Source organism: Pristis pectinata, chromosome 2, assembly GCF_009764475.1.
Source record: "Pristis pectinata isolate sPriPec2 chromosome 2, sPriPec2.1.pri, whole genome shotgun sequence".
Taxonomy (NCBI): domain Eukaryota; kingdom Metazoa; phylum Chordata; class Chondrichthyes; order Rhinopristiformes; family Pristidae; genus Pristis; species Pristis pectinata.
Genome location: NC_067406.1, coordinates 142721328 through 142733575, shown reverse-complemented (window position 1 = coordinate 142733575; position 12248 = coordinate 142721328). Strand labels below are relative to the sequence as shown.

The window sequence follows — 12248 nt, the reverse complement described above, 5'->3', positions numbered from 1 at the left end:
CATCTCATTGTATAAGGGAACTGTTCAATAGTCTTATCACAGTGGGGTAGAAGCTGTCCTTAAGCCTGGTGGTACGTGTCCTCAGGCTCCTGTATCCTCTACCTGATGGAAGAGGAGAGAGAGAATGTCCCAGGTTGGGGGGGGGGGGGGGGGTGCGGTCTACACCAAGGCAGGTATAGTCAAGAGTCCATGGAGGGGAGGCTGGTGTCCGTGATGCGCTGGGCTGTGTCCAGAACTCTCTGCAGTTTCTTGCGGTCCTGGGCAGAGCAGTTGCCGTACCAAGCCGTGATACATCCAGATAGGATGCTTTCTATGGTGCATCGGTAAAAGTTGGTGAGAGTCAAAGGGGACAAACCAAATTTCTTTAGCCTCCTGAGGAAGTAGAGGTGCTGGTGAGCTTTCTTGGCCGTGGCATCCACGTGATTTGACCAGGGGGATGAAGAACAAGAGGGCCAAGATTTAAGGTGAGAGGAAGGAGATTTAAAGGGGATCCTAGAGTTAATTTTTTTTTATGCAGAGTGTGGTCGATATCTGAAACTCAGTGCCAGAGGACGTGATGGAATTGGATACAATCACTGAGGCGTTTATACAGACACGTAAATAGGCAAGGTGTAAAGGGATATGGTTCTGATATAGGTGTGTGGTTCTAATGTAGGCATTGAAGTTGTATGAAACATTGGTGAGGCCGGATTTAGAGTATTGTGTGCACCTGCCTACAGGAAAGATGTCAATAAGCTTGAAAGGGTGCAGAGAAAATTTACACGGATGTTGCTGGGACTTGAGGACTTGAGTCATAGGGAAAGGTTGAACCCCAACCCTAACTTTATTCCCTGGAGCGCAGGAGAATGAGGGGAGATCTTGTAGAGGTATGCAAAACTATAAGGGGTATAGATAGGGTGAATGCATGCAGGCTTTTTCCCCTCCGGTTGGGTGAGACTAGAACTAGAGAACATGGATTTGAGGGGAATCTGAGGGGGAACTTCTTCACTCAGAGGGTGGTGCGAGTGTGGAACGAGCTGCCAGCGGAAGTGGTGGATGCGGGTTCAATTGTAATATTTAAGAGAGGTTTGGATAGGTAGGTGAATGGGAGGGGTTTGGAAGGATATGGTCTGGGTGCAGGTAGATGGGACTAGGCAGAAGATAAGGCTGGCATGGACTAGAAGGGACGAAGGGCCTGCTGTGCTGTGGTACTCTATGACTCTAAATGGAATTGGTGTAGATAGGCAAAAAGGTCAGCATGGACATGGTGGGCCGAAGGGCCTGTTTCTGTGTGACTCGGACTCGATGACACTGGGCATGTGCCCACAACTGGGGAATGCCTCATCACTTTTCCCGTCCAGCCACCTCGTGCCAAAGGCCACTGTTTGGACCAGGTGATGGGTAACAGATGGAGGTGGCCATTGTGGCTCTGCCTGATCCTGTCGTTCTCTCCTCAGTGCCCAGCTGCAGATGGGCTTAAGGCAGCAGAAGCTGAGCTCACACATCGACTGCTGTCAAGACCACAGCTCGGAGGAACAGGTGAAGAACCGTTGGCGAGAAATGGCGGATATCAGGAGGGTGAGTGAACAAATGTGAAACAGCATGATCTTTGAATAAAATATTAATCTTTGAATTCACTGGACTGCAGGCAGTCACCCAGATCCTCCTAGATAAGATAAAATATCTATTAGTCACGTGCACATTGAAACACACAGTGAAATGCATCTTTTGCGTAGAGTGTTCTGGGGGCAGTCCGCAAGTGTCGCCACGCTTCTGGCGCCAACATAGCACGCCCACAACTTCCTAACCCGTACGTCTTCGGAATGTGGGAGGAAACCAGAGCACCTGGAGGAAACCCACGCAGACACGGGGAGAACGTACAAACTCCTTACAGACAGCGGCCGGAATTGAACCCAGGTCACTGGCGCAGTAAAGCGTTACGCTAACCGCTAAACTACCGTGCCTGCCCGAGCATAGAGTTCAATGAGAGTCGTTCCAAGTTTTCTGTGTGTGTGTGTGGAGGTGGAGGAATTCTTATTAAACGTTTCCTTTAAGTAGGAATAGCCGGTAGGAAGGACCAAACACCCCCCCCCCCCCACCCCCTCCCAAGCCTGCTCTGCCAATCATGGATCATCTGACTTCCCTCAAGTCTGCATCCCTGCCCTTTCCAACAATCCTTGATTCCCTTCCTGATTCGAAATCTATCCGTCTCGGCCATAAATATTCACAAGGACTCTGCTCCTACAGAGCTCTCTGTGTCAAGCAGTTCCAAAGTCTCAGAGTAGAGAACCACATTGTTCCCTTTCTAACCTTGCCTCTCTACAACTTAAAAATATAAGGGACAGGGACCAGCCAGTCAGCTCCTCCTGCTTGCTGTGTCATTTAGTAAGATTAATTTGGTTTATTGTTGTTGTCACTTGTACCGCGGTAGGTGAAAAACTTGTCTTGCAAACTGTTCATACAGATCATTTCATCACATCAGTGCATCGAGGTAGTACAAGGGAAAACAATAACAGAATGCAGAATAAAGTGTTACAGTTACAGAGAAAGTGCAGGCAGACAGTAAGGTGCAAGGTCATAACGAGGTAGATTGTGAGGTCAGGAGTCCGTCTTATAAGACCATAAGACTAGGAGCAGAATTAGGCCATTCGGCCCATCGAGTCTGCTCCGCCATTCGATCATGGCTGATTTATTTTTCCCTCTCAACCCCATTCTCCTGCCTTCTCCCTGTTACCTTTGACGCCCTTACTAATCAAGAACCTATCAACCTCCACTTTAAATATACCCAATGACTTGGCCTCCACAGCCGTCTGTGGCAATGAATTCCACAGATTCACCACCCTCTGGCTAGAGATTCCTCCTCATCTCAGTTCTAAAGGGACGTCCTTCTATTCTGAGGCTGTGCTACTGTACTAGGGAACTGTTCGATAGTCTTACAGCAGAGGGATAGAAGCTGTCCTTGAGCCTGTCCTTGATTATGGTTTATCCTGTGCCTCACCCGTATCCCTGTTCGATCCCCGTGTTCTCTGATTTCCCCTGTCCGAAAACTTATTGATTCCAGCCTTGAAGGCTGGTCATTCAGGGCCCCCGGGGGAAACCATTCCAATGATTCTCAAGCCTCTACGGGAAGAAATTTTTACTCTCAATGCAGACTGTCTGGTGCATTTTTAATTAATGACATGTCACGTGTTGGTGTGGACAGGGCTTCCTTTCGGGGAGTTTCCTTCAGAAGCCCACTGCTCCCACCCTGTCCTCTGGTCCTACTGCTTTTCTGGGAACACCTCGGAGGACAAACCTTCCTTGAACTCTTTCCCAACATTGTTGTGAAGTGGTAGGGGCATGGAGCAACAAACGGCATCTGTGGGAGGAAAGGAATTGTTGACATTTCAGGTCGGGACCCTGCACTGGGATCCTGACCCGCTGAGTTACTTCAGCAGATTCCAGTGTCTGCAGTCTCCTGTGTCTCTGACGTGGATCTTGCGTTACCCAAACTATACTCGGTTGAATCTGAGTGGATGACCTTTAATCCTGCCAGTAAATAAATAATAATAAAAAAAACTACATTAACCCAGCAATCTTTTCATCTTGTGTACAGAAAAAGAGAGAACTTTCCACACCAGATCACTCCCTCCTCACTGGCTTCACCAAAACCACATGTGGGAGCAGCCTGCTAGCACGAGGGTCCATCTGCAGCAAGATTGTGCCTTTTGTTATATTTTAAAACGTTACTGGGTGCACCTCAATGACCAAACCTCGGAGGGGTGCTCTCTCTCTGTACTGCACAGATTTTGTTCTCGTCTCAGCAGTGGGACTCACCGTTTGACTCTGAGGCAAGGGTGTAACCAGCTGAGCTGAAGCTGTCTCTCCAGGTGCACTGGCACGGTTCCAGGTTCATCACATCTAGCCTTCCTGCAGGGGTTAGTGCACCTTGTGCTCCTGGTTTGCAGTGTGATTCTGTTTACTAATTATTTGTGTGGGGTGGGGTCTTTGTGGTGATATTACAGGAACTGGAGGAGCTTCGAGAAGAAAACCTTCGGCTCCGTCAGGCAGAAGAGGAGAGGACTCCCAATGGGTCCCACAGAACAGACAGGTATTTTAATGTTCGTTGTGTATCAGTGTCAAATGTTTGGGATTTATTCTGTGTCGTAGCTAGAACCGAGAACAGTACAGCACTCGAACAGGCCCTTCGGCCCACCATAACCGTGCTGACCATGATGCAGATCTAAACTAATCCCATCTGCCTGTTCATGGTCTGTCTCCCTCCATTCCCCGCCCGTTCACGTGTCTGGCTGAATGCCTCTTAAACCCCTCCTATCGTATCTGCGTCCACTACCACCCCTGGCAGCCCGTTGCAGGCACCCACCACTCCCTGTGTAACAAAAACTTGCCCCGCACATCTCCTTTAAACTTTCTCCCTCTCACCTTAAACCCATGTCCTCTAGTATTTGACATTTCCACCCTGGGAAAAAAGATTCTGACTGTCTACCCTATCTATGCCTCTCATAATTTTATAAACTTCTGTCAGATCTCCCCTCAGCCTCCGACGCTCTAGGGAAAGCAACCCAAGTTTGTTCAACCTCTCACTCTCCAATCCAGGCAGCGTCCTGTCCGTCATTAGGATTCATTGCCTGAAACTGTTAAGTCTAGTGCAGTTTATTATTTGGAACTGTCGGGAGGAATTACTTTTTCCCAGGGCGACAATGGCTAACATGAGGGGACATAATTTTAAGGTGATTGGAGGAAGGTATAAGGGGGATGTCAGGGGTAAGTTTTTTTTACAGAGAGTGGTGGGTGCGTGGAACGCACTGCCGGCAGAGTTTGGGGGCAGATACATTAGGGACATTTAAGAGACTCTTAGATAGACACATGAATGATAGAAAAATAGGGGGCTATGTGGGAGGGAAGGGTTAGATAGATCTTAGAGCAGGATAAAATGTTGGCACAACATTGTGGGCCGAAGGGCCTGTAATGTGCTGTAATGTTCTAATGTTTGACTGCAGAGAGAATTCTCAAATAATTCACTCTCCAAACATTACGTGAGCTGCCAATTAAAATTATTTACAAAATCCAGAGATGGACTAAAGAAAATATTTTGTTAAATTCTAAATGAGCTTTTCAGTGGGCACACCATGGATTAAAAGTGGCCTCCACTGGTGTGCTGGAGGCGGGTTGTCTGCCTCGAGTGGAATGCCCTTTCTGTTAAAGGGTCTCGACCGGAAACGTTGTCTGTCCATCTCCGAAACTTTGACTCGCCGTTTATCGACTGAAGACCCTGTGTAGAATAAAACTGCCTTGATTCCGTGACTTACAGGAGGTACCTCCAACTACAGCCAACTGTACTTCCTTTCTCCTATCTCTCCCAGACCCACTTCCCTGCCGTCTCTTTTTACCTACCCAGCCCCATCTCTTCCCCTCTCACTACACTTTCATTAAGTTTGCACACATTGGCAGTTCACAGAATAAGTTTATTTGTTGAAATATGTTCTTTTGAATACTTCTAGGTCAAGTTCAGGAACAGAGGCAGAAACTGTAAGTACATAGTTTTTTTTCTTTTTAAATAATCTAATTTTATACACACCTCCCACAAAGCTGGAGTTTTTAACTGTTGCGTTGCCTGTCGCAGGGACCTGATGGCTCAGTACTGGAAAGAGAGGAGAATGTGATATGCACACTCTGTCAAGAGGCAGCCTCATTAACCAGGCCCAAGGTACAAACTGATTTACAATCCATCCAAAGCTCTGCCAGCATCTCGAGTTCTGATCATAAACTCTGTAATTACTACCCATGTTCCTGATCTACCGATGACTATTGCAGTAGAAAGCTTGTCATTCATGGTTTAAATCCCCCATAGCTTCAACCTCTTTCTATCTCTATGCATGTCTAGCTTCTTTCCCTGAAGGGGTAGGCACGGTAGTGTAGTGGTTAACGTAACGCTATTACAGCGCCAGCGACCCGAGTTCAATTCCAGCTGCTGTCTGTAAGGAGTTTGTACGTTCTCCCCGTGTCTGCGTGGGTTTCCTCCGGGCGCTCCGGTTTCCTCCCACATTCCAAAGACGTACAGGTTAGGAAGTTGTGGGCATGCTACGTTGGTGCCGGAAGCGTGGTGACACTTGCGGGCTGCCCCCAGAACACTCTACACAAAAGATGCATTTCACTGTGTGTTTCGATGTACACGTGACTAGTAAAGATATCTTACGTGTATTTAAAGTGAGAGGGGGAAAGTTTAAAGGAGATGTGTGGGGCAAGTTTTTTTTAAAAGAGTGGTGGGTGCCTGGGATGAGCTGCCAGGGGTAATGGTGGAAGCAGATTGATGGAGGCACTTGAAAGGCTTTCAGATGGACACATCCCTCTATTCCTGTGTATTCGTATGGATCAGGTGCAGGCAGAAGAGATTTAGTTTAACTTGGCATCGTGTCCAGCACAGACATGGTGGGCCGAAGGGCCTGTTCCTGTGTTGTACTATTCTGTGTTCTCTCCTTATCCCTTTAGCATCTCTTTACCATCACACCTTTTAGCATGCTTGGTTATAGGGGTTTGGGGGGGGGGGGGTGGGGGGGAGACACGATAACCAAGCAGTCTCCTCACCGCCCTTTCCTGTGGGTATAATCAATGGCTGTCCTTCTCTTTCAGAGGCAATGCAACAACTGTCAGGGGGTCTTCTGCAGTGTGTGTACCGTCAATGAGTTGCCACTCCCGTCATCCCTGGAGCCTGTGTGCGTGTGTAATCCCTGCCACGTGACGCTGTTACAGCAGTACTCAACACCACCCTGACAGATTACCGAGCCGAGTGTGCAGAGAACCGTGGATACCTCCTGGTTGTCCTCAGTGTGAAGTATTGGACAAATCAGTGTGCCGTTTCTAAAGTGCACACTTTTCCTCAAAAACAAAACTGCTCTTTTGACACATCGTTGGGAGATGTGCATTACCCTCTTTAATGATCTTTGTAAACTTTCAGGAAGATGATTCACCAAGTGGAATGGCTATTGTCTGGGCCATGAATGGTGCAATCCAGAAAAGGCAATGGGAACACTGCCTGGGAGACCAGATTAGATCAGTGTGGTCAAACTCTGATACTCTAAAATCACTGAGCCCTGGCAATGCTATTTAAACAACTCTAATCCCTACCAGATGGGGCTGGACTTCTTATCTATGGCCTGAACAATGTGGCAAACCCACCTGGGTGTAGTCAAGGTGACCATGCCAACCTCAGCAGATACAACTGGTTCCCCACCCTCATTGAGGGTGATAGAAACTCAGTCCCTTTTGTCGTTATTTTGGCTTCATTTTTTGACCAAATGTGAATTTCAGTAGTGCGCTGTGATCGGAGTGTTTCAACAACCTCTGTTGGCTGGACTGAGGTGGGATTGTCTGCTGTTAAATACTCTCGGTCTCATCCTTGTGAATGCTTAGAGCAAACAATGTAAAACAGCATGTTTTTGAAAAGGGAATAAACGTGTGATCCACTGAGAACAGGCAGCACTGCTGGAGACTAACAGAGTTAAGTCAGATCTCTTGCTGTCTGACCTGAGTACCGTTTCTTTGCTTCTGTAATGTTTTGCTATTTTTTTCTGTAAGAGTACTGATCAGACAGGACTTTTGTAACAGTGATCGAGATGAGGTTCAAAGCTGTATGGTATACACTACCTCATGCTACAATGTAGTTTATATATAATCAAAGATAAGGTGTTTTCTTGACAAGTTCCTCCATTTTACAGGACTTTCTTTAAAAAAAAATGAATGTATGCAAGAAAGCATCTAAATAGTGACCAAATGTAGTTATAGCCAATTATTTTTCTTCCCGTTTGATTCAAGTAGCTGATTTACCCCACACAATAATGGCATTTGTTAACATGAGTACTTTATATAAAACTGAACAACTGTTATAAGGAAATTTGCACTTGGAGGGCAGGGACTAGAATATCTTTGTGTGAAGGAGCATTCCATAGCTGCCTGTTCACCCACTGTCTGGGTTCAACTGGATATCCTGATGTTTGCTGTCTGTTGTATGAATAAACATTTGTGTGCACACAACTGTGACGGTCAGTGGTTTCTATCCTAGTGAGTGTCTGGTATTCCATTCCTGACACTGCTACATTTCAGTGTCAAGGGCTGGGCAAAACAATCTGGCTGTGTTAAGTATGAAGGAATTTGGCATTTCTGGCCTGGTATCTCCTTGGGAAAGGTGAAGCAAGCTGGGGCTGTGAGTGAGCAGGCATTACATACTCCAAGCACTGATCAGTGTCCCCAGGAAAGGCAGGCTCCTGGGTTACAGTTTGCAAACAGATTTTCTAAATGGGTGGAACACAACCAGAGGCCTTGCTGTAACTTTCCAGCTCCTGATTTTACTAAAAATGGGAAACTCTGTTAAAATTGAATTACTGTAAAATGATCACTGAAGATTTTATTGTGGCTGTACTGATGTAACCCATCTGATTATACTGGGAGGAGATGCACTACCATAATAAGCCCCATGTTTAGCCAAGGACATATGCTCTGCATATTACTGCAAACTTGCCACAACATTTTTAAACCATTGTTGCTATCACACAATTTAAACTGTTGTCAAGCAATGTAAACTTGTTAAAATGCCTGGATTTATTTTATCAAGTAATGTAACATTAAAACGTGTTACAAGAGGCATAATTTGCAATATAGGCTACTTGGAGTACCAAAAAAAAATCAATTTCCCCTTCATTAATGAGATCAATAAGTATGTCACAGTTACTCCAACTGGTTTGATGCAGCTTTGAGCTCCTGTACCACTTTTGTTAGTTTTGCCTAGTGTTTAGGTAATTTGCTCAAGTGGAAAGTGTCACTTCCAAAGCCAGAGCCGCTTCCAAATTAGTAACTGTTTACCTCTCTTCAGAACCTGGAACAAAATAAATGATCAGTGAGTTATTTCACTTTGAAGGTTATGAATCTACAGATGCAAATCCAATATCATTTGGCCCCTTGTGCCGACTGCACCGTTCATTAGGATCACGGCTGATGATTCATCTCAGCACCACTCTGCCACAGTAACCAGATGTCCACTGATGTGAAGGAGGTCAATCTCTAACTTGACTATACAGTAAAACTCCAATAATCTGCTATCCAACCTTTCAGAAACCCTGGTGTTTCGAGCCCCTGGCTCACCAAAGTAAAATTTGCTGTGCTCCCTTTAAACCTACCAGGTTTCACTGGGAAATTTATCATAACAGCTAAAATGGCGAATTAAAGGAATGTGCTGTGGTGTTAGAATAACATCCAATAGTCCAGAAAATCTGTAGTCGGGCACCACCAAAGTCAAGTGTGCTGGATTATTGGAGTTTTACTGTCCTCATAGCCCTCTCGGCTAGTGAAGCCTGAAGATTCACCAGGCTTCCAGTAAACAAATTATCTCCTTCCATAGCTGCATGGTCAACACTTTCTTTTGAGACTGATGCTAGAACTCCCCACCCCCGAGGCTGGGGAATCACTGCCCCTCCATCTCCCAATGTTGTACCCTTTATGGATTGCGTATGTTTCAACAATATCACCCCAAATTCTTCTCAACTACGTCCAGTCTGCTTAACTTTTCATCAAACCACCCATCCCAGGAATCGATCTGATCAGTCTTTGCTGCACTGCCTCTACTCAAGTCGATCCTTCTGTAGGTGGTCACTAATACACAATGTTCCTGGTGCAGTCTAACTAGAGCCCTGCATAACTACAGCAAGATCTCCATTTCTGTCCATATCCTGTTGCAACAAAAGCCGTCAGATTACTGAACAGTCCACAAACCTCATTGTTCCTTTTGTTTTGCACTATTTTGTAGTTAGTGTCTGCACTGTACAGCTGCCGCAAAACATCAAATTTCACATCATTTAAGACTGATAATAAACCTGATTCTGATTCACTGTACTAACTTCTCTCTGTAAGTGCACTCCTACAGACACTTGGGTACCTCTGAATATCAACCTCTCAACATCTACAAAAACTACTTATTTTTCCTACCGAAGTGTAGAATCTCACAGTTTTCCACATTATATTCCATCTGGCCACATCCTCGCCCTTTCACTTGGTAAATTGGTTTATTATTGTCACATGTACTGAGGTCCAGTGAAAAACGTTCTACATGCCATCCATACAGATCATTTCATTACAATGATGCATTACACAGTACAAGGGAAAACAATAAGAGTGCAGAATGAAGTGTTACAGAGAAAGTGCAGTGCAGGCAGACAATAACGTAGAAGAACATTATTAGTAATTCTTAGCGTCACAGATTTTAGATTTAATAGAGAAGGGTGATTATAAAAGGAGTAATGAGTAGATTTGCAGAGAGCAGCTTGCGACGAGTCGCCAAGCTCCCGTCTATATTAGCCTGAAGCTGTTCAGCAGCAATCCACACAGCCACCTGACTTGGTATCATCAGCAGTCCGGGACATATTACAATTACTGCTCTCATCCAAATCATAGGTAGATTGTGAACATCTGGAGCCCCAGCACTGTCCCGTGGCACCCACTGGTCACAGCCTCCCAACCCAAAATAACCCCTGTTTTTCCCCATACTGCACCATACCATACTCAATATACTGTATGCTCTAATTTTAATAACTTGCTGTGCTACCTTACCAAAGGGCTCCTGAAAGCCCAAATGCACCACATCCACCAGTTCCCCTTCACATACTCTGCTGGTTGCAGCCTCTATGGTACCACTGCGGGGGAGCGACAACACCCACCGATGATTTCCTTGCTTGTTGGTGTCAGCTCCACCCAGAATGACTCCATTCCTTGAGTTTCAAAGCCATGTTCCTTTCCCACTGGTACCATAGCTCCTCCACGCCCTCCTCCATTTTCCCTTTCTCTCTCCTGAAAGTCCCCTGGGATATCTGTGTTCACTTTGCAACCACAACCCACAATGACCATCAGATCATACCGTAATTCATTCATTTTGTTAGAGACACTGCATGCACTAAAATAAAATTTACAGGTTGTCACCAGGTTACAGCAGGGGTCTGTTCCTGTAAACTGTTTGTAACCCAGACAGTTCACAAGTCAGAAACGTGGTCGCGAACTGAGTTCCCACCCAGCAGCCGGCAAATCCATCCCACCCGTCTCTCAAACTCTTGTTTGTATCTACGGGCTGTCCATAAGTCAGGTGTCCGTAAGCTGGGGAGGACCTAGCATTTTGACTTTTTAAGCATTTTCCCTCTCTGGTTCTAACTAGCGATATACCCATACGTGTGTACACTCTGCCCCTTCCTGACAAGACTAGTTATCATCACCCATTGCATTGCCCTGTCCTTTAACTTTCTGAACTCCCCTTCACAGAATCCCCTCCTCCATTATTTAGTTTAAAGCCTCATCCACAGCCCAAGTTATTTGATTCACTCAGACACCAAGCCCACCCTGAATCAAATGAAGACTGTCCCAATAGAACAGCTTCTTCTTTCCCCAGTATTGGTACCAGCTCCCCATGAATTGAAACCCATTTCTCCCACAGCAGGTTTTGGGCCACACCTTCAACTCTGATCTTAATGATCTACTGCAGTTTGAACATGGCTCAAATTTATTACCTGTGAGATTATTACTTCTGTGGAACTGCTTCTTAATTTGGACCCTTGCTGCCCATGGTCCTTTACAGAATCTTCTTGTATCTATCTTTTGTCACTGGTCACTAAATGGACAACAACTGGATCCTTCCTCTCCAATCCCAAGACATTCTCAACCCTGGCAACAAGCAAGCAACAAAGCTTTTGGCACTCATGTTTGTGGCTGCAGAGAACAGTATCTAACTCTCTAACTAGTCTGCAGCCTTCCACTACTACATTCCTTCCCACTCCGTAACTTGAGTTGTCCCCTGAACTGTGGGGCTGTGGTCACTTAGCTCAAACTCCCTGCAGTCCCTGCTCTCATCCATGCAGGCAGCAAGACCCAGTACCTGCAGGACAGGTGTAAGGGCTGAGGTTCCTCCAACACTGGATTCTGGATTCCTACTACCTGCTGAACCCGTAGTCACACCCTCCTGCTGACCAATTCTGCACTGCTTTATCTAAAGGGGTGTGATTGTCTCTGGAACAATGCACCCAGAGATCTCAACCCCCTCCCCTCCTTTCCTGAAGCAATGTTTAAATCCTCTAGCTCATCAACTAACCTAAGTTCCTTGAGTTGCAGACATTTACTGCACATGGATCACAATGGTCTCCATCAGCTCGAACTGCAGCTGCATCATATTACCTGCCCTCCCTTGCCTATCATAATAACTTCATTCTTTAAATATATACACGCACTACTGAACTTGACTC

The 12248-nt window shown here is 45.9% G+C and overlaps 2 protein-coding genes across 5 annotated transcripts in view; one reads left to right on the top strand and one right to left on the bottom strand.

Annotated features, from left to right (window-relative positions):
* Positions 1-8430, top strand: part of rufy3 (RUN and FYVE domain containing 3) — a 68134-nt gene extending 59704 nt beyond the window's left edge. For all 4 annotated transcript variants that reach the window (XM_052032355.1, XM_052032360.1, XM_052032347.1 and 1 more), the window contains 5 exons: positions 1437-1557; positions 3984-4069; positions 5481-5508; positions 5603-5686; positions 6610-8430. In XM_052032355.1, coding sequence (XP_051888315.1) covers positions 1437-1557; positions 3984-4069; positions 5481-5508; positions 5603-5686; positions 6610-6750 — 460 coding nt within the window. In that variant the 3' untranslated portion in view covers positions 6751-8430. The remainder of the gene's footprint in view (positions 1-1436; positions 1558-3983; positions 4070-5480; positions 5509-5602; positions 5687-6609) is intronic.
* Positions 8431-8554: 124 nt separating this feature from the next.
* Positions 8555-12248, bottom strand: part of grsf1 (G-rich RNA sequence binding factor 1) — a 31507-nt gene continuing 27813 nt past the window's right edge. Inside the window, exon 10 of the mRNA XM_052032395.1 lies at positions 8555-8848. Within this exon, the coding sequence (XP_051888355.1) occupies positions 8832-8848 (17 nt within the window). The 3' untranslated portion in view covers positions 8555-8831. The remainder of the gene's footprint in view (positions 8849-12248) is intronic.